Source organism: Neophocaena asiaeorientalis, unplaced genomic scaffold, assembly GCF_003031525.2.
Source record: "Neophocaena asiaeorientalis asiaeorientalis breed wild unplaced genomic scaffold, Neophocaena_asiaeorientalis_V1.1 scaffold449, whole genome shotgun sequence".
In the NCBI taxonomy this organism is placed as follows: Eukaryota; Metazoa; Chordata; class Mammalia; order Artiodactyla; family Phocoenidae; genus Neophocaena; species Neophocaena asiaeorientalis.
In genome coordinates this window covers 1,720,242-1,739,895 of record NW_020175027.1, presented here as the reverse complement: position 1 = coordinate 1,739,895, position 19,654 = coordinate 1,720,242, and the positions used below count along the sequence as shown (strand labels likewise).

At 47.0% G+C, this 19,654-nt stretch overlaps 1 protein-coding gene across 1 annotated transcript; it reads left to right on the top strand.

Annotated features, from left to right (window-relative positions):
- Positions 1 to 942: 942 nt before the first annotated feature.
- Positions 943 to 14,800, top strand: VCP (valosin containing protein). The gene is made up of 17 exons (XM_024763029.1): positions 943 to 1,118; positions 4,322 to 4,433; positions 4,619 to 4,791; positions 5,891 to 6,033; positions 6,599 to 6,729; positions 7,447 to 7,578; positions 8,523 to 8,625; positions 9,278 to 9,411; positions 9,490 to 9,625; positions 9,984 to 10,096; positions 10,506 to 10,670; positions 10,760 to 10,882; positions 11,143 to 11,355; positions 11,554 to 11,862; positions 12,143 to 12,298; positions 13,828 to 13,982; positions 14,133 to 14,800. Exons 1-17 carry the CDS (start codon positions 1,102 to 1,104, stop codon positions 14,236 to 14,238), a joined length of 2,421 nt encoding a protein of 806 aa, XP_024618797.1. The 5' UTR covers positions 943 to 1,101; the 3' UTR covers positions 14,239 to 14,800.
- Positions 14,801 to 19,654: the final 4,854 nt, after the last annotated feature.

Genomic DNA, 19,654 nt, shown 5'->3' with positions numbered 1-19,654 from the left:
CCCCCCCCTCCCCATCCCAGATTTGGATTTCCACTGTCTCAGTCAAATGTGTCTGTGTGGATAGGGGGTAAAGGGTGAATTCAGTCAACAGGTCCCCAAAGCTGCCTATTGAATATAGTCAGGGCTAGCTGGCATTTTGGGCCCGAGGACTTCAAGTCTCAGCCTACAATTTTCTTGCTGCTTCGGGTTCTGTTGAATCTGCTGGGTGTTCTGTAGTTGCCTATTGACTCCTCTCTGGACTTGACTGCCCTCCCTCGTTTAGCCATAAATATTAATACCTGTTGGTAAGAGGAAGCATGTATCTCTAAGCCCTGAGGAACTGTAAAGCCTATGGGATTAGGATTACCAAAGGGTGCAATGACAATAAAGTAGAGTGGATTAAGAGCTGGGATGCTAGTCAAAGAGTCCAGAATAGAGATGGCTGGAGCCAGCATATTGAAGGAGCAAGGAGAGGGGTTAGGGTGGAGACTCAGGTTTTGGGAGAAGATGGGTGTGTAGGTTATCACTACAACAGGACTAGACTAATACAAGGGTTCAATCCATTGTGCCAGGTTTTAACAGCAGGATAAACTCAGGAGCCAATGAACTGGAGCCAAGTGGGAGAGCCTGCCTCCCAGGGATAAAATCTCTCCTTTCGCCAGTCGATCTGGCCCTCTTCCTTTCGTTGATTGGTCGAGAATCCCAATCCGTCGAGGAAGCGTAGCGTTGCGGCCAATTGCCGTGGCGTTACTAGGCGTGTTGCATCCCTGAGGCGGGAGCCGGGCAGCAAGCGAATTTCCTGATTGGCTCCGGTCCGCGGGTTGCTGGGGAGAGGCGCGGAGAGGCGGGAGGGAGTCCCCAGGCAGGCGCTGATTGGCTGAGGTGAGAGCACCTCTCCTTCCGATGATTCGGCTCTTCTCGGCTCAGTCTTAGCGAAGCGTCTGCAGCCGTCGTTTGGGTGGTTGCTGCCGCTGGGAAGCGAGAGGGAGGCCGTCTGCGAGTTTGTCGCTCCACTCGTCCTCCGCCCGGGAGACCCAAGCCCCGGCACAGTCGGTCGCCTGCCACCCCTTGTAGCCGTTACCCACGGGCCGCCACAGCCGCCGGCCGGGAGAGGCGCGCGCCATGGCCTCCGGAGCTGAGTGAGTGTGTGCGCGTGACCGTCCGCCCGCCGCGGGTGCGCGCACCGGCTGACCCGCTTCGCTGGGTAGGCCCGGCCGGGCCTGGCTGTGGGCGCGTCTAGGAGGTGGAGACAGGGAAGGAGGGAGAGGAGAGGAGAGGAAGGGGGCTAATGAGGAACCGCGGACCCATCTGTGCCCGGCTGCGCCCCCGCGCGCCCCCTAGGTGGGGCTTGTGTTGGGCCTGGGTCGGGGCCTGGGCCGGATCGTGCTGTGTCACGCAGGCCCGGGCCGGCATGACTGGCTCCTCTGGGCGGCCGTCCCGGCCTAGTGAGGTCTGCGGGCCCACACTGCTGGCGCGGCGTCCCGGGGCCTGGGGGCGCCCACCTGCGATCCGGCCTGCCACCCGCTCTAGGCCTTTGGTCCCCAGAGAGTGCAGGCCCTGCGGGCCCAACGCCCTAACTGCGCCCGGTGGGCGTGGACTTTGAAGGGCCACGTGAAGGCCTTAGGAGCCCGGAGACCAAGGCGGAGGCCGGAGCAGGGGAAGGCCTGGCGAGCTCGGGGGAGCTCACGACGGCCACTTTTAGAGTCGGCTCGGCCTGGCTTGTGGTTGGCATCGTCTACGACCTGAGTGGTGAGAGGCTGTTGGGGAGAGGCGGGCCCAGCCTTTCGCATCTGGCCGCCTTCATACTTTAGGCCTGTTGTTATTCATACGAGAAGGCTTTAGTCAGTTTTCCTTGATGTTGTGAAATGAGGTTCATTAGGTTCTTGCTAAAATTCAAACTTCAGTTTGTATTTTGTGAGCTTTCTAGATTTCATCCTTTGAGGTGTGAGAGTTAGAGATGCCTTAACTAGTCAAAGACACGTTCCTTTCCCTAAGCAGTTATGTTGAGCAATCCTGGGCCCTCTACTCAGGAAAGCATCAGATAAAACCTGGCCACCTCTACCTATTTTAGAATTAAGAGCTTTAGATACTGGTGGGGGGGGCGGGGGGAAGACACCCTCATCCTATGGAAACCCTTCTATGCAAATCACCTTCCTGACTTGAGAGTTTAGTTTTTTTTGAGATGTGTTCCTTTTTCTCAAGTTTCTGAATTGAGATGAAGTATTACTCAGGTGCCTATTTAAAAGGACTGCTTAATAAAGAATTAAAGTAGTCTCTTAGTCTTTAGTTTCCAAGACTAAAAGTCCAAAATTCTTGGAACCTGGCATCATAGACAGTTTCTGATCTCTAGGTCATCTTGATGACTTACCTGAACTCTGTCCAAGTCCCCTGTGGCCCATTGGGGTTCTGGAAAGGGCCTGACCCATGCATAAGACCAGTGGGATGTCCCCAGAGAGCTCCGGGACAGCTCTTGGCCCATGATCAAACTGAATTCCCTCATTTAGAGATTACTTCCTTTGATCTCAGTAGATAGATGTGGAATTAAAGGTCCTTACTTTAAGGCAAAAGCATCCCACTCATCTCCAGTGCTGGGGTCAGGAATGGTAGGCAGATTGGAGGTTTTCCTAGGATGCAGCTTTGAGGTTAAAATACAAACTGATGACTAGAGGCATCTGGCATTTTGTTTTTCTCTAGCCCTGGTCCTATACATCAAACGGGAAGATGGGCAGCCCTTGAAGGGTATTTTAGTGCACAGGGGAGAGGGAGAATGGATGGATTTAAAGTGCCCTCAACTCTCATATTGACCATGCTTGCTTTCTAGGGTGTTGATAAGCATTGGAAGAGTATGCAGCATTGTGACCACCACTTTGGGGTTGGGGGAGGCAAGTTTAAACCTAAGGAAACTCCACTCTTGGAAACTAGTTTAAAGGGAATGAATAAAGATGCAGCCTATGTGAGAGGGTCAGCAGAAAACTTTCAACTTTTTTAGATGAATGGGATTTGTATTTCTTTTAAGTGTATCAGGACCAAAAGAGGTAAAAAATCCCGTAACTCCCTAGCTGGTATTCTAGAGCATAGGCATCTTTTTTCTTGCAAGTTGTGAAGGTATTTCCAATAGGAATACTTTTTGGTCTTCTTTTGTTGACTGATAGATGCTTAGAACGATGCCTGATGTATTTTTTACGTATATGTATACACACACACACACACACACGCGTGTGAATTTGTTGAGTGAAGAAATAATCCGTGGAAAAGGTTCCTTTTTATTTATTTCTTGGCTTCTTCCATTGTCTGGCCCTCTTATTTTGGTTAATGCTCATGTTTTCCTGAGCCTCACTAAGAGGAGGTAGCTCTTCAGAGGGAGAGCCCACTGTGTCTAGTTAGTGAAGGCTGGAGATGAGCTAAGTGAGAAATTGGTGTCAGATGAATGATCTTAGCTTCTAGGAAATGGTAGAAACTATTTAGATAGTTTCAATTCAGTTCAGACTCAGGCAACCTTGATTTGGGTGAGAGGGATTTGGCTTTGCCCCATGTGTCAGCATTTCTTGGTTTTAACTTTTTGAACCAACCCCATGGAGTTGTGTGTCTTTGCAGAGGTTTCTGAGATTCCTTTTGAGCTTGAGCTTCTTTCTGATGAAGGTTCCAGATGTGTTAGTGTTTTGTGTGTGTTTTTTTTTTTCCAAATATGATTGTCTTTATACTTTGCATTCCTGTGGTACATAGAATGCTCTGGCGTTCAGCAGGTTTAGCCAGTAAGAAGGGTAATTCTAATGATTCTTCATTGTTCCAGAATTGCTCTGTGGGGCTTGGGGCCTCCCTGAGCCCTATGGGAGACTGTCTTGCTTGCTTCCTTCCGCAAGAAGGTTAGCAAGGAAAGAGCTTGTGCTATGTTCTGCAGTGCTAATCATTCTGGCCGTTGATACCATATGTCAGGCGTTGTGTTGAACTTGTATACAGTATCTTGCTTAAGACAGTAATCCTCTGAGATGGGTGCTACTATAGTCCCCATTTTACAGAAGAGGACATCAACCCCCAGAGAGGTTAAATAACATGCCCAAGATCACAGTTAAGTGGCAGGGTTGGGATTCAGACCCAACAGGTCTGACTACAGAGCCCCTTCTCTTAATCACTATTCTATACTGTCTGAGACTATTTTCATTTCGCTAAATACTGCTCAGTCTCCACTTTTATTTTGTTTTCTTAGTTTCCTGACCCTGGGGCAAGATCACCTGGGGCCTTACAGCTAGGATACCAGTACTCAGAATACCAAGAATTGCTGGTAGAGACTGGTGGGGCCCTTGCTGGAATATGTTTTGGAACTGACTTCATTTTCTGTTTCTAGTTCAAAAGGTGATGATTTATCAACAGCCATCCTTAAACAGAAGAACCGTCCCAATCGGTTAATTGTTGATGAAGCCATCAATGAGGACAACAGTGTGGTATCCTTGTCCCAGGTAAGTTGGGTCCACAGTCCAATCTTTGCTTATTGCACTTAACCTGAGGGCTTTTCCCAGGTTTCTTTTCTCATTTTTCTTGCAGTGACCACAGATAGAGTGGGGTTTACTGGGAATCCCAACCTCCAGGGCTGCTGCTTACCCCCTGGCCCAGTGACCCAAAGGCCTTAACCTTCTTTCCTCAGCCCAAGATGGATGAGCTGCAGTTGTTCCGAGGTGACACAGTGTTGCTGAAAGGAAAGAAGAGGCGGGAAGCTGTGTGCATTGTGCTTTCTGATGACACATGTTCTGATGAGAAGATTCGAATGAATAGAGTTGTTCGGAATAACCTTCGCGTACACCTGGGGGATGTCATCAGGTGTGTGTGGGGTTCTTGGCCCCTCAGGGATGGGAGGCCAGAGACAGCCTGCATTACAGGCAGTACCCCCACCAAGGCCTTGGCAGCTGCAGATACTGGGAGCTTGCAGGCCACGGGAAGACTTATGTTTGTAGGTTGTCTTTAGGTTTTGGTTCTGCCTCTGGGACTTCAAAACCTGCCTTTGCATGACCCTTGGGACAAGTTGGCATTTCTATGACTTTCCTGGTACCTTTATATTTTTCTACCAGAGGTATAACTTAGCACACCTTAGACCCTGGTTTAGGATGCCATTTGAGTGTTTGTATCTGCCAAGTAACCTTACAGCTGGGTTGCATTAATGGCTTTTGTTGGGGCTGGAATGAGATGGGAGTATGGGCTACGAGGTGGACTCGTAGCAGGTTTGTGTAAAGATCCAAGTTAATCTAGGAGAGAGGCATAGTTTGAGCCACACCTAGGATAGCACCAGTCTGAGTGATTTTAGACTTAACTTTAGGCAAGAGGCTTCCCCATCTTGGAGTCATCTCTAGCCACTGCTACCCAATCATCTGTCACTTGGCCAGGAGCATCTCAGGCTTCTGATTCTTTTCCATGGATTCTAGGTTTCATGTAGCCTTCTTCCTGGAGGTGCTTAGTCACTTTCTCAAGGTGCTCTGACCACCTGACTGAGATTATTTTTTCACTTCTATTTCTCTGACCCTGACACTTGTCAGACTAAGGTCTCCCTTTGTAACATTGGGTTACCAATACTGACCAGAATGGGTCATCATTGGATATCTCTCACTGAAGACCTTCCCTTTTCTGTCTTTGTGAGGGTTCCAGATGTGTGGGTCTTCCTTTTGGCTCACTGATTGGGAGTGGGCCACCCCAGCATCTTCTTCTAGAGGCTCCCCCTACTACCCCACCCTGCGTGTGACCTGTTCTGCTTGGCTGTTTCTTTGCCCTCACTCCCACCCCTACCCTCCTGCCTCTCTTCACCTAAAGCCATTCCCTGCCTTTTCTCTTTCACTTGCCATCGGCTCTCTATGCCAGGCCCTTTTGGACACCCAGTGCTTGGTGCTGCAGTTTGGTTGGTAACGTGGAGTCTGCTTGTCATCCTCAGCATCCAGCCATGCCCTGATGTGAAATACGGCAAACGTATCCATGTACTACCCATCGATGACACGGTGGAAGGCATCACTGGCAATCTCTTTGAGGTTTACCTTAAGCCGTACTTCCTGGAAGCTTATCGACCCATCCGGAAAGGTGAGAAATAATTCTAGGGACTGAACTTAAGGGTGATTGTTTGTAGGGATACCCAAGAGTAAACCTTGGGATATCTTTGTCTCATTCTCATATGTGTGTCTATACACACACATTCTGTACACATGCTCATGGGTACTCCTTCCCCCCTTCCTTCCACTCCCCCATTTCCCCATTCCCACTCCTTGCTCCAGTAGAGTAAGCTGTCTTCTCTTTTATCTCTGAAGGAAGAGGTGGGCCATTTTGGCTGTCCAAAGTGTACTTAATATTTAGCACAGTTCTACCATTGGTGGTTGTCGTGAAAGCCTGGGTTATCTATACCCCAGAAGTCAAAAACCTTATGGGCTTCTTTCTGACACGTCAGGTTTTGTTCACTGTCTTGAGTGGCAGAGGGACCCTTCACAGTTTACTTTCTCTTTTTGCCTAATGCTTAATAAGATGTGGATGGGAAGGAGAAAGGGCAATATCTAGTGAACTTGGCATTCTAGATTCTAGGTTTTGATGAGGAATTCTCACTTGGTCTGGTAATAGATACCTCTAACTGCTCTTGTGCTGATTGCTCTCACAGGAGACATTTTCCTTGTCCGGGGTGGAATGCGTGCCGTAGAGTTCAAAGTAGTGGAGACAGATCCCAGTCCTTACTGTATTGTTGCTCCAGACACAGTGATTCACTGTGAAGGGGAGCCTATCAAACGAGAGGTGAGTTCTCTCCCTGATCCCGGTACCCTACTTTGTGATTACTTAGTGGGACAGTTGTGTGGTAGTTCCAAAGAATATCCAGACTTGATAGCTAAGCTTCTTCCCAGAGGTGGAAAACCTAGCTATTCATTTCTGGGCCTAGGTGTTTCTTGGAAGTATCTGATACCAATAATTTTTAAAAACCTAGATTGAACCTAAAAGGTCTAAGTGGTTGGAATAATTTTTGAGGAAGTGGTGCTGATGCTGGCATCTAGACCCCTGTGCATTTCCCACAGTTTCTAGCTTCAGGTCTTAGGGAAGCCCATCCCAGTAAGACTAAGGACAGTGTGATAGGGAAAGGCTATGCTAGAAATCTCTGCCTTGGCATAAATAAATAATTAAGTAAGTAAATAATTAAAATAAAACAAAAGCAAAAATTGGGAATTCCCTGGCGGTCCAGTGGTTAGGACTCTGCACACTCACTGCTGAGGGTGCAGGTTCGATCCCTGGTCAGGGAACTTAAGGTCCCACAAGCTGCACAGTACGGCCAAATAAATAAAAACAAAAACAAAAGAAATCTTTTCTTTGGGATTTTTAGAGTTTTCCTTTGAGGCATGATCCCCTTAGAGGAGAATCTTCTCATACAGCAGATTTCTCTACATCAGATTTGGAGAAACTCACCTTTTGCTGACAGTAGTATTGCTGCCTTCTCCTTTTCTTTGTCTCTTCCATATTCAGGATGAGGAAGAGTCTTTGAATGAAGTGGGCTATGATGACATTGGTGGCTGCCGGAAGCAGCTAGCTCAGATAAAGGAGATGGTGGAGCTGCCCCTGAGACATCCTGCTCTCTTTAAGGCAATTGGTGTGAAGGTGAGCATCCTGGGCTCTGTAGAGTATAGTCTAGGGTGGTGATTAACAGCTACTTGCTGTCTAATTCTAGGACGTCTTCATACATGTGTTTCATCATTGCCTTGGATTAGAGAGGAAGTACTGTATTTGAGTTTATAGAGGGCTCTAAATTCATTCATGCTACTAATGATCTACAACAGAGTGGGCCAGTTAAGTTTTCTGTTGCTTTTTTTTTTCTTAATTACAACCCTTCGAAAGGTAAAAACCATTTTCAACTAATGCACCCTGTAAATAAAATCTCACCATAGTTTGCCAACCTGTCTAGAACAGTGCTGCCCAGTAGAAGTAGAAGTTAAGGAAATTTGCAGAGTGTGAAGGCTCCTGAGTCCAAAATATTTGAGAACTGCTGGTCTGAAATGTAACATCCCAATCATTCCCATATCATGGGACACCCTGAAAATGAAAGACAACTTCAAAGAGGAATACTTGTGGTAGTTGGTAAGGGAAGGCATTCCAACATGATAATAAATCCTGGAGGGTTGGGATAACTGGAGTGAGTGAGCCTCTGGCCAACACTCTTAAATGTCTAAGCTAGTCCTTGGTTCTTGTCTGTCTAAATTCAGGCCCTTGGCCTAATGGCCTCTTGCTTTTCCTAGTCCCTTCAGAGTTCAGACTCAGTCACACTAAGAGTCTCTTGGTGTGGTTTCTCTGCTCTTTGTCTTCTATGCATTCATAAGTATTGTCAGCTTTCTAGCAGTATTTTCTCTGCTGCTAAGAGAAGTGAGTATGGTCTGAAGTAAACTGTCTTCCTAGCAGCTGCTGCTTGAGGGCTCACTCTTACTGGTGTCAGAGTTGAGCTCTGATACCCTCTCTAGATGGAGCCCTTGTCAAGCCATTTTAGGGTGGCTGGGGTTGGGAGAAGGCGGGAGTCTGAACCTAATCACACCTTCTGTACTGGTCCTCAGCCTCCTCGGGGAATCCTGCTCTATGGACCTCCAGGGACTGGAAAGACCCTGATTGCTCGAGCTGTGGCAAATGAGACTGGCGCCTTCTTCTTTTTGATCAATGGTAGGAGCCTTGGTTCACTTTGTGTTTGGCTGGACTCAACTCTGAGCTGAGCGTGACCCAGTCTCATGAGCTGGAGAACTCATGGACATGTTCATTTATATACCTATGCTTGTGTATACTTCAGTAACTTTATTCTAAAGTACATTGCAGACAGATAAGCATCAAGGGGATGGTATTCTACTCTGGTGCCGCCTGATCTGTCCCCACCTTGAGAAAGATTGTGGACAGACTGAAGACATTTAAGAGGAGTAAGTTAGAATGAGAACTCAAAATGTCCATGCTTACTTATTTGAGAGGGTTTGGGGGAAGACTGGCTGAGATCAGCTATCTCTTTGAGAATGATATTTAGCTGGTAGAGGTCCAACTGGTGTGCTGCTTCTGCTCTGGCCAGAGGTCTCATAGCATCTGCTGTGATCATTTCATACTTCCAGCTCAACTGTTCGATAAGTGTATTGAGCTCCTTGACTTTTTATCCTGGCTTGGTGGCTACCCTGGGATAATGGTTGGTAGGGGCTGTAAGAAAGTAAGTAGAGGTTATTACCATATTCTCACCTAGGACCTGTCTCTGAACTGGGCGAACAAGATAGCTGATTTCTTTTGAGATTGAGAAAGGATATAGTTTTGTCATTGTATCCATTCTATATGCTTTCAGGTCCTGAGATCATGAGCAAGTTGGCTGGTGAGTCTGAGAGCAACCTTCGTAAAGCCTTTGAAGAGGCTGAGAAGAATGCTCCTGCTATTATTTTCATTGATGAGTTGGATGCCATTGCTCCCAAAAGAGAGAAAGTAGGAACTTACCCGAGGGGATAGTGGGGTGTTGAAAGGTCCTGACTTCACTTCTGACCAGACGTTCTGTCCCGACAGACCCATGGGGAGGTGGAGCGGCGTATCGTATCACAGTTGTTGACCCTCATGGATGGCCTAAAGCAGAGAGCCCATGTCATTGTTATGGCAGCAACCAATAGACCCAACAGCATTGACCCAGCCCTACGACGATTTGGTAAGGACCCCAAATTTCTTTTTTTGCTGTCCTTGCTCTTGGGGAGATTGTGGCTCTACTGGCCTTAATCCCATTGATCCCACATCTGTCCTTCATCTAAGTCACCTATTCCTGAGGATTTCTTGAAGCTCTTTGCAGTGTTAGGGCCCAGGGTTCCTTTCCCTTATTCCATGTCATGTCTAGGGTGACCACCCATCCTGGTTTGCCTGAGACCAAGGGATTTCCCAGAATATGGGGCTTTCAGTGCTAACTCCAGGACATTCCTGGGCAAACTGGGATGGGTGGTCACCTTAGGCCTGCCCTTTCTTCCCTCTGTACCAGAAATGATTCCTGTCTATGTTTACGCACTGGCTCACAGGTCGCTTTGACAGGGAGGTGGATATTGGAATCCCTGATGCTACAGGACGCTTGGAAATTCTTCAGATCCACACCAAGAACATGAAGCTGGCAGATGATGTGGACCTTGAGCAGGTGGAGTGATGATGAGGGCTGGCCAGAAGTTAGGATATCTGTTTCCAGGCAGTTGAAGGGAACTGACTAGGGACATAAGCTTCAGATGTGAGGCAATTGATTTTGATTCTTGTGCAGGGGAAGGGAAGTGATCTCAGATTGAATCCAGGAAACTAGGGTTGGCATGTTTCTCGGTTGACACTGAATTAGAGTGAACCAGAATTTGGGGGGGCAGCTTTATTTCCAGACCCCGAGTCCAGGCTTGAATACTTAAAACCCAGCCGATGAAAGGGCCACTAGTATGTGTTCAGGGAAATGGAAGGACCCAGAGATAGAAGTCAGGGGAAGGGACCAGGATTCTGTTGTCTCTGAGCTTCCTAAGGCAGCTAGGTCTCAGAGACAGCATAGTAAGAAGATCTTCTCTCTGCAGGTAGCCAATGAAACTCATGGGCATGTGGGCGCTGACTTAGCAGCCCTGTGCTCGGAGGCTGCTCTGCAAGCCATCCGCAAGAAGATGGACCTCATTGACCTAGAGGACGAGACCATCGATGCTGAGGTCATGAACTCCCTGGCAGTTACTATGGATGACTTCCGAGTAAGGGCCTCTCCCATATCTCAGGTACACACACATGCACTTTGATCTCCCCTGGCAAGTCTCATCCCCAGTTTTTCTTCCCTTTTTAGTGGGCCCTGAGCCAGAGCAACCCGTCAGCACTGCGGGAAACTGTGGTAGAGGTACCACAGGTGACCTGGGAGGACATTGGGGGCCTGGAGGATGTCAAACGTGAGCTTCAGGAGCTGGTCCAGGTAGGGTGCTTGGTCCAGGATGAGTCACTGTGTCAGTACGTTGTAATTGAGCTGGGTGATATTGGGGTGTTGTCACATTCATTGCAGAAATTGTGAGCATAATTCAGGAACCTGCTATTCTCTGGTTGGAGGCACTAAGGAGCCTGCTTTTAGGGAACCTGGGTCTTCACCATGGGATGGTGTGGGAGGACGCTTCTGTTTGGTTAGGTTTCTTTCAAACTATGGAGGTATCCCTGAACCCTCTTTGCTTTTCCTCCTAGTATCCTGTGGAGCACCCAGACAAATTCCTCAAGTTTGGTATGACACCTTCCAAGGGAGTACTGTTCTATGGACCTCCTGGTTGTGGGAAAACCTTGCTGGCCAAAGCCATTGCTAATGAGTGCCAGGCCAACTTCATCTCCATCAAGGGTCCTGAGCTACTCACCATGTGGTTTGGGGAGTCTGAGGCCAACGTCAGAGAAATCTTTGACAAGGTGAGCTATAGGTGGCTGGGCTATCAATTCACTTGCTTGGGGACAAGTTAAGGGTGGAGGCTGTTCTTTGGGAGAGTAAAAACCATCTCATTCTGGCAGCTCAGCTAGGGCAGTGAAGGTCACTTTATCTTCCGTTCCTTCTCCGATCTGAGAGATCCGATTGTAATAATGCTTGAGTCCATCTGTCCCCTCACACAGGCCCGCCAAGCTGCCCCCTGTGTACTGTTCTTTGATGAGCTGGATTCGATTGCCAAGGCCCGTGGTGGCAACATTGGAGATGGTGGTGGGGCTGCTGACCGAGTCATCAACCAGATCCTGACAGAAATGGATGGCATGTCCACAAAAAAAAATGTGTTTATCATTGGCGCTACCAACCGGCCTGACATCATTGATCCTGCCATCCTGCGACCTGGCCGCCTTGATCAGCTCATCTACATCCCACTTCCTGATGAGAAGTCCCGTGTTGCCATTCTCAAGGCCAACCTGCGCAAGTCCCCAGTTGCCAAGGCAGGTGCAAGGTCTTGGGGTCGTGGTGACTTCTGTGAATCTGCAGGCTGTGTGGAGTGGTGTTTGGTTCCTGGACAAGATTCCGTTGGGGATTCCTGGGGTTATGGTTGAAAAGGGAATATGGAAGACTTGAGGGTATTAGGGTAATCTAGAATAAGGAATAAAACGGGGTGGCAGAAGATGGGACAAACTGGAATTGGGAATGTTTGGATGGTCAAAGATCCATGTATCACAGGGGAGGAGAGACTGAATACTAAGATAGATATGTTGCTTCTTTTAGGATGTGGATTTGGAGTTCCTGGCTAAGATGACTAATGGCTTCTCTGGAGCTGACTTGACAGAGATTTGCCAACGTGCTTGCAAGCTGGCCATCCGTGAATCGATCGAGAGTGAGATCAGGCGAGAACGGGAGAGGCAGACCAACCCATCAGCCATGGTGGGTCTGCATCCTTTCCCCAGATGTGCCAGTTGTGGGAAGCCAGGGGACAGTCTCCACAATGCCCTAGAGTTAAGAGTATAAGATTTTGGAAAGATCACCTGACTGAGATGTTTAGCAGGGCATCAAAGAGAAAATGCTGAGCATATAACCCCTTCAATCAGGAATTATAAAGGCTGAGAAGAGATCAGCAGAGAAACACATAGAGCAGGGCTAAGAACCTAGTGTCTGTGGACCTATCCTGGTGTTCCATGGACCCCTTGAATTAAATGCACAGTTTGGTGGAGTGTGTGTGTAAGCTCAATAAAGATAGGGACTCTGTATCATCTTGCTTGTTTCCCATTGTATCATGGCACAGTGTTAGAGACTGACTTCGCGAATAAAGAAATAAATGGCTTTCTTTACCTTTTAGAGGGGGCCTGTGACATCTCTCCTTCCTTTCATCAAAGCTTATAAACTAGGGCTTCCCTGGTGGCACAGTGGTTGAGAGTCCGCCTGCCGATGCAGGGGACACGGGTTCGTGCCCCGGTCCAGGAAGATTCCACGTGCCGCGGAGCGGCTGGGCCCGTGAGCCATGGCCACTGAGCCTGTGCATCCGGAGCCTGTGCTCCGCAACGGGAGAGGCCACAACAGTGAGAGGCCCGCGTACCACAAAAAAAAAAAAAAAAAAAAAAGCTTATAAACTACTGATACACTGATCCGAGGGCAGTCTCATAAATCATAGCAATTGAGTGGCTTCTCAGTAGAAGAGATAGGGTGTGAGCCTGGGCTGTGAAGAGAGAGAATTTGGGTAAAGGAAATAAGGCACCCAAATAACCTGCTTGAGAAGTAGGATTACAGGAACTGGGAAAACCTGAGTAGAATTGAAGACATCATATGTTGCTGGAAGTGAGGCCAGTAGGTAAGGTGTAATCTAGATATGATAAGTACTTTGACATTTTCTTTTTAAAAGTTTATGTTTTTGAGGTATAATTTACATATTGTAAAATTCGCCCTTTTTAGGTGTACTATTTCTGTGCTTTTTGACAAAATATATAAGTTCTATAACTACAGTTGAGATAGACAAATTTCCATCATCCCCAAAAGTTCCCTCGTGCCACTTTTTAAATTTTTTTTTATTTTTTGGCCATGCCTTGCAGCACACGGAGTCTTAGTTCTCCAACCAGGGGTCAAACCCCTGCAGTGGAAGCGCAGAGTCTCAACCACTGGACCGCCAGGGGAGTCCCTCTTATACCACTTTAATCAGCTGCTTTTTCCCACCCTAAGCCCTTGGTAACCACTGATAAGAATTCTGTCCCTACAGTTTTACCTTTTCCAGGGTGCATTGACAGGTTTTTAAGCAGAGCAGTGACTCGGTTTTAGGAAGATTGGCCTGGCAACCTATTCAGGAGAGGCCCAACTTATTGGAGAGGCCCAATCCTCTAAGCCTCTGCCATAAGCTACTGCAGTAATGGGGTCAGGAAGGCCAGGGAAGGAATGCAGGCTGAGCCTTAACTAGCCCCGGTGGTCTGTGTTTACCTTTCCTGCAGGAGGTAGAAGAGGATGATCCAGTGCCTGAGATCCGCCGAGATCACTTTGAGGAAGCCATGCGCTTTGCCCGCCGTTCTGTCAGTGATAATGACATCAGGAAGTATGAGATGTTTGCTCAGACCCTTCAACAGAGTCGGGGCTTTGGCAGCTTCAGGTAACTAGGTTTCAGTGGGCAGTGCTTAATTTGTCTTGGGGAACTCTACAGCCAAGGTAGTTGGAGCCCTAAGGGGGCTAGAATAGGTAGTTGTGAAAATCCTACACAAGCCCTGCCCTAACCCTCCTTTTTGCCTCTGCTCTCGTGCAGATTCCCTTCAGGAAACCAAGGTGGAGCTGGCCCCAGTCAGGGCAGTGGTGCTGGCACAGGTGGCAGTGTGTACACGGAAGATAACGATGATGACCTGTATGGCTAAGTGGTGGTGGCCAGCGCGCAGTGAGCTGGCCTGGCTGGACCTTGTTCCCTGAGGGTGGGGGCGCTCGCCCAGGAGGGACCAGGGTGCGCCCACGGCCTGCTCCGCTCCTCGGTCTGAACAGTTCAGCCGCAGCCAGATTCTGGACCGGGGCTTGCTGTTGCAAAAAAACACAAAACAAAAGCGATAAAATAAAAGTGATTTTCCATTTGGGCAGCGGAGAATGAATTACCATCAAGAAATTGGGCCTTGGGCCCATGCTGTTTCTGTTGTAGTTTGGGGCAGTGCAGGGGACCTCTATGGGTGTGAACAAAGGCTTTATCGCCATTCCCCACGGTAAAGCATCTGCACTTCACTCAGTGCTGCCCAAGCCCTCCCTTCTTCCCCTACCCAACCTGGGTAGGAGGGTGAAGGGCTACAGTTGCTGGGTGTTTATATAGAGAGTAGGTTGGTTCTTATTTTACATGCTTTTGAGTTAATGTTGGAAAACTAATCACAAGCAGTTTCTAAACCAAAATGACATGTTGTAAAAGGACAATAAACATTGGGTCAAAATGGAGCCTGAGTCCTGGCCCCTGTGCCTGCTTCTTTTCCTGGGAAGGGCCTTGGGCTACTCCAAGAGTGCCAAGGCACTCTTCCAAATGTGAAATTCTAGAATTAAGATTGCACCCTCGTCCCCTACTGATAAACATTGGTATACTGCTGCCTCGCCCAGTGTCGGCAGTATCACTGGATAGGACTGCAGTGGAGGGAGAGCAGCCTGATGGAGCTCCAGATGTGGTGAATGTGGGATCCTCTACCTGTATTTGATGTGGATGGTGAGATTAGCCCTGCAGAGTCCCCTTTTCCTGACCAAGGCTGAATTGGGGTGCCCTCCAAAAATCTAAAAGTTGTAGAAAGATACAGTTTCTGTCTGGAGATGGATGTCTCTTGATGCATCTAAAAATTTCATATATTCATGTTCTGGTTGAGGATCACATACAGTTATGTCCACCTTTATGTAATTTGTATTATGAAAACATAGCTTTTTTTCTAATATAAAATTCTAGTATTGGATGTGTTTCTTTCTAAATGAAACATCCTCCCCTGCTCCTCGTTTTTCAGATGATTGCTTGCATAGTTTTGTCCAGGTATAGAGTATCCTCTTCGTTCAGCAAGTACTAACATAATCACTTTATGCTTCTGGGATCAGTACCTCGATGCCTTATCGAAGGAGTATGGTGCAGAGAAAATAATCCACTGAGTCAAATTAGTCATTCTAGTACTTATACCAGCCTCTGGTTTGATCTACATAGGTAGGTAAACTACAAGGACTCAAGATAGTCTGATTAAACTAGGGGTGATTAAACTAGGGCATCTTGAACTCATGTGCTGTGAAATAGATATTCTTGCACTTTTGTGATTTGCATTGACTGTCCCTTGTGACACTTCCTCCACTGGATCCTGTCTGGTCCTCCTTTGGTTTTCCTACCATTTTAGGTATCCTGACGGCTTAGCTTTCAGTCTTCCTACTCTGGACATTGTCACTCTATCTCATCCCTGTGGCAACCTAACCTCAGTAAGACCAAAAACAAGGTCTTTTGTGGTAAAGACATTTGGTACCTCTGCATCAAGCTATGGGAACAGAACAGAAGACAAGATCCCACAAAATAGGTAGAGGTACTGGTTGATATGTGATAGAAATTTGTGTTGGAATGATTGCTTTGCACTCACTTATAACACGAAGTGTGTCTATAGGGAAGACGGTTGGAGCTTTATAGATTCTTTAGGAAAAAAATAAGAGCAGACTTGTGAGAGGCCTGGTTTTGCTTCTCGCACTTGTGCTTATAAGCAGTGTAGCGTCACACAAGGCACGGAGCTCTTCTGGGGCCTCGAGATTTCTTAGTCTGATAAAATGATTGACAGTGCTTCGTAAACTGTAGAAAGCAGTGTGAGGGACTGTTTATTGTCAAAATGCACCTGCAGAAGCCTGCATACTTAAACCAAGAGGCAAATTGTATAGGCAGTTCATCTTTCTCCCCACAGGGTTCCCAGAAAGAAATTGGAATGTGATCTTACTATAGCCATCTTCCCACAGGATAAGTGCTGTGATTAGAAGGTGGGTTTCTAACCAAAAATATGGCATCAAATTAGATCATGGAGGACCAACAGTTCACCACAGAGGCGAAAGCAAAGATGGAACTATAAATCTAAAATCTTGAAATATATTGGGGTCCAAGACACTGATCCTGCAAGTAGCCCTGAGAGTAGTGGTTACATAGTGCCCAGGATGCCAGTCATTAGTTTGACCGAACTGAACAAATGTTAAATGGTTTGTTAATCTTGCCCAGCCCTACAACCTACTGAGGGCTTAAAAAGACTTAAGAATATAGGACTTGGATGTTTCATAAAGCTATTCAGAGTTGCATAGACTCATTAAATGGCCCTATGTCAAGTGGAAATTCAGAATTGCATTGTCTTTGAGACTATGAGACTATTTTTCTGGGGGTGGATAGGTGGGGAGAAGGAAAGTACCTTCAGTTCCACTCCTGGCCAGCAGGTGGTAAGTTGGGCTCAGACCCTATAGACAAGTTAGGGCTAAATAAAACTTTGGAACAGAATAGTAACATTAGTGAGAGGAGGCAGAGGGAAGCATGTACCTTCTGACTGTTTCTCAACCAACTATACAGAGAAGAGCGAATGTTATAGATTGGGAAGAGCACTGGTTTGGGAGTGTGAACTTGACCTCACAGAACCTCACTGTCTTTGAAGGGCTTGATAGCCATAATATCAGGAAAGCAGTGCTATCAACAAGACATAAATTGTTATGGGGCTGCAAAGAAGGGGAAATCGTACCAAGATAGGAGAATCTGAGAAGGCTGTGGAGGCAGTCTGAGCTGGGGGTTAAAGGAAGGTGGGAGGCTTGACATGGGGTCAGAGCATGCTTAAGAAGCATCAGGTTGACTAGCAAGGGAGTGAATTCTGAGAGGCCAAACCACATTGTGAAGAACCTCAAATGCCAGGTGTGAACTTTATTCTAATGATCTTGTGTGTCCTCTGGGGGTTTAGGCAGGAAAGTAACCGTCAGATCTCAGGGCTAGAGAACTTTTTTGTTGTTGTGGCAAAATACCGTAAAATTCATGCAAAAATTTCCAAGTGTACAGTACAGTATTGTCAACCACATGTGCATTGTTGCGTATAGACAATTCACTTCTTTTTCATTGACAGTTCACTTTTTTTTTTTTTTTGCCTCACAGTGCGGCTTGTGGCACTGAATCCTATCTGCTGGACCGCCAGGGAGTTTCCAACAATTCATGTTTTTTTTTTTTTTTTCCCTTCGGTACACAGGCCTCTCACTGTTGTGGCCTCTCCCGTTGCGGAGCGCAGGCTCAGCGGCCATGGCTCACGGGCCCAGCCGCTCCGCGGCACGTGGGATCCTCCCGGACCGGGGCACGAACCCGTGTCCCCTGCATCAGCTGGCGGACTCTCAACCACTGCGCCACCAGGGAAGCCCAACAATTCACTTTTTAAAAAACTTTTATTTGGGGGAATTTCCTGGTGGCCCAGTGGTTAGGACTTGGTGCTTTCACTGCCGTGGGCTCGGGTTCAATCCCTGATTGGGGAACTAAGATCTGTAATGCAGCCAAAAATTATATAGTATTCCCAATAACCGGAGATAATCATTTTTTTTTTTTTTCTTTTTTAGATTGGGGCGTGAGGTTAAAGGAGGAGTCAGGAGCAGGCTTCTGGCTTCAGTACTGGGGTGGATGTTGTACACCCCTTCAATAGGAATTCGCACATTGGAGGACAGGGTTAAAGGGAAAATGAGTAAGTTTTAGACAGGTTGTATATGAGACAATACTAGTAGGTGGTAAGATAGGTGGATCCTGAAGCCTAGAGATGGTTAAAAAATGACCCATGTTTTGAAATATGGCACTTAATGGAATGGGTTCAAGACACTGTTTTTAATGGTATTGGTAAAATTGGATATCTTTTTTGGGGGTTGGGGGAGTTAGATTCTCTCCTCATACTGTACTCAGAAATTAGATTAACAATCTAAACATAACATCTATGGGAATTCCGTGGTGGTCCAGTGGTTAGTGCTCTGCCCTTCTACTGCAGGGGACATGGGTTCAGTCCCTGGTTGGGGAACTAAAATCCCACATGCTGCACGGCATGGCCAAAAATAAATAAACAAACAAACGTCCATGAGGGTGCTAGAAGAAAGTATTTTAGAATCCATGAGGGAACATGTTGGTAGATTTAAACTTTGGCATGGTAAAATCGCTTTAAAATTAGAAAATAAGCTACAGATTGGGAGAAACTATTTGCAGCATATTAACAGGTTGAGTTAATATCTGTGACAGGATAATGCCATTCCCAAACCCCCTGACCAATGCCCACGTCCTAATCCTTGGCACCTGTGAATATATTGTGCTACATGGCAAAAGGGAATTAAAGTTGCAGATGGAATTAAGGTTGCTAGCCAACTTACTTTAAGATAGGAAGAGTATCTTGGATTACTGAGGTGGGTCCAATGTAATTAAAAGTGTCCTGAAAAGTGGGAGAGGGAGGAAAAAGTGATGTGAGAAGAACTTGACTTGCCTTTGCTAGCTTTGAAGATGGAGGAGGAGGGCCAATAGCCAAGGAATGTGGGCAGCTTCTGGAAGCTGGGAAAGACCAGGAATGAGTCCTACCCAGTGCCTACAGAAAGGAATGTGGCCCTGCCAACCTCTTGATTTTAGCCCTGTGAGACTTCTAATAAAATTAATTTATGTTGTTTTGTGATAATTTGTTATGGCAGCAGTAGAAAATAAAATACCCAGCAAACAGTGCAGTAGAAAAATGGGTATACGATATGAACAGGCAATTATAGAAGAAATCCAGCAATCGCTAAACATATGAAAAGGGACTTGTTTTTGTGGCCTTGGAGATGCATGAGCTAAACTAGAGAGAGAAAAGAGCAGAGGGCTGACAAGAATTGGCTAAAAACATATGTGGGGAACTTGTGTATCAAGTATGTGAAGAAGGGGACCATACCCAGGACCAAGAGCAGCTGCCTAGACCCAGACCAATTTTTCTTCTGTTGACTTGCTGTGAAGTTTTTCTCAAGGGCAGCATTGGTCTGTGCTCCCCTGGCCTTAACAGCTTCACCCTGTAGAGTGAGGACTCCAGGTTATAGACTCCAGGTTGATCATCTGTGAACAGCTTGAAAAGAAAGTTAAGCCTATAGAATCCTGAGCTCTCTACTTCTGGGACCTGATCCTGAGGAGATACAGCTGCAGCAGAATAGGGAACCGTCATTTCCAGTACCCCAGACTCCAAAAAAGACATGAGTGGGGTTTGTCTAGTTCAGCTAGTTTATTAGGATTTCCTTTGTGTCTCCACCCCCCAACTGGTTTGGCTTCAGGTCTTGGGGTACTTATATTGGGTGCCAGTA

Bases quoted from the DNA above. Each gene is read 5' to 3' on its own strand.
- VCP (XM_024763029.1), top strand. The intron at 4,792-5,890 runs GTGTGTGTGGGG...TGTCATCCTCAG, and splicing joins CACCTGGGGGATGTCATCAG to CATCCAGCCATGCCCTGATG. The intron at 9,412-9,489 runs GTAGGAACTTAC...CTGTCCCGACAG, and splicing joins TTGCTCCCAAAAGAGAGAAA to ACCCATGGGGAGGTGGAGCG.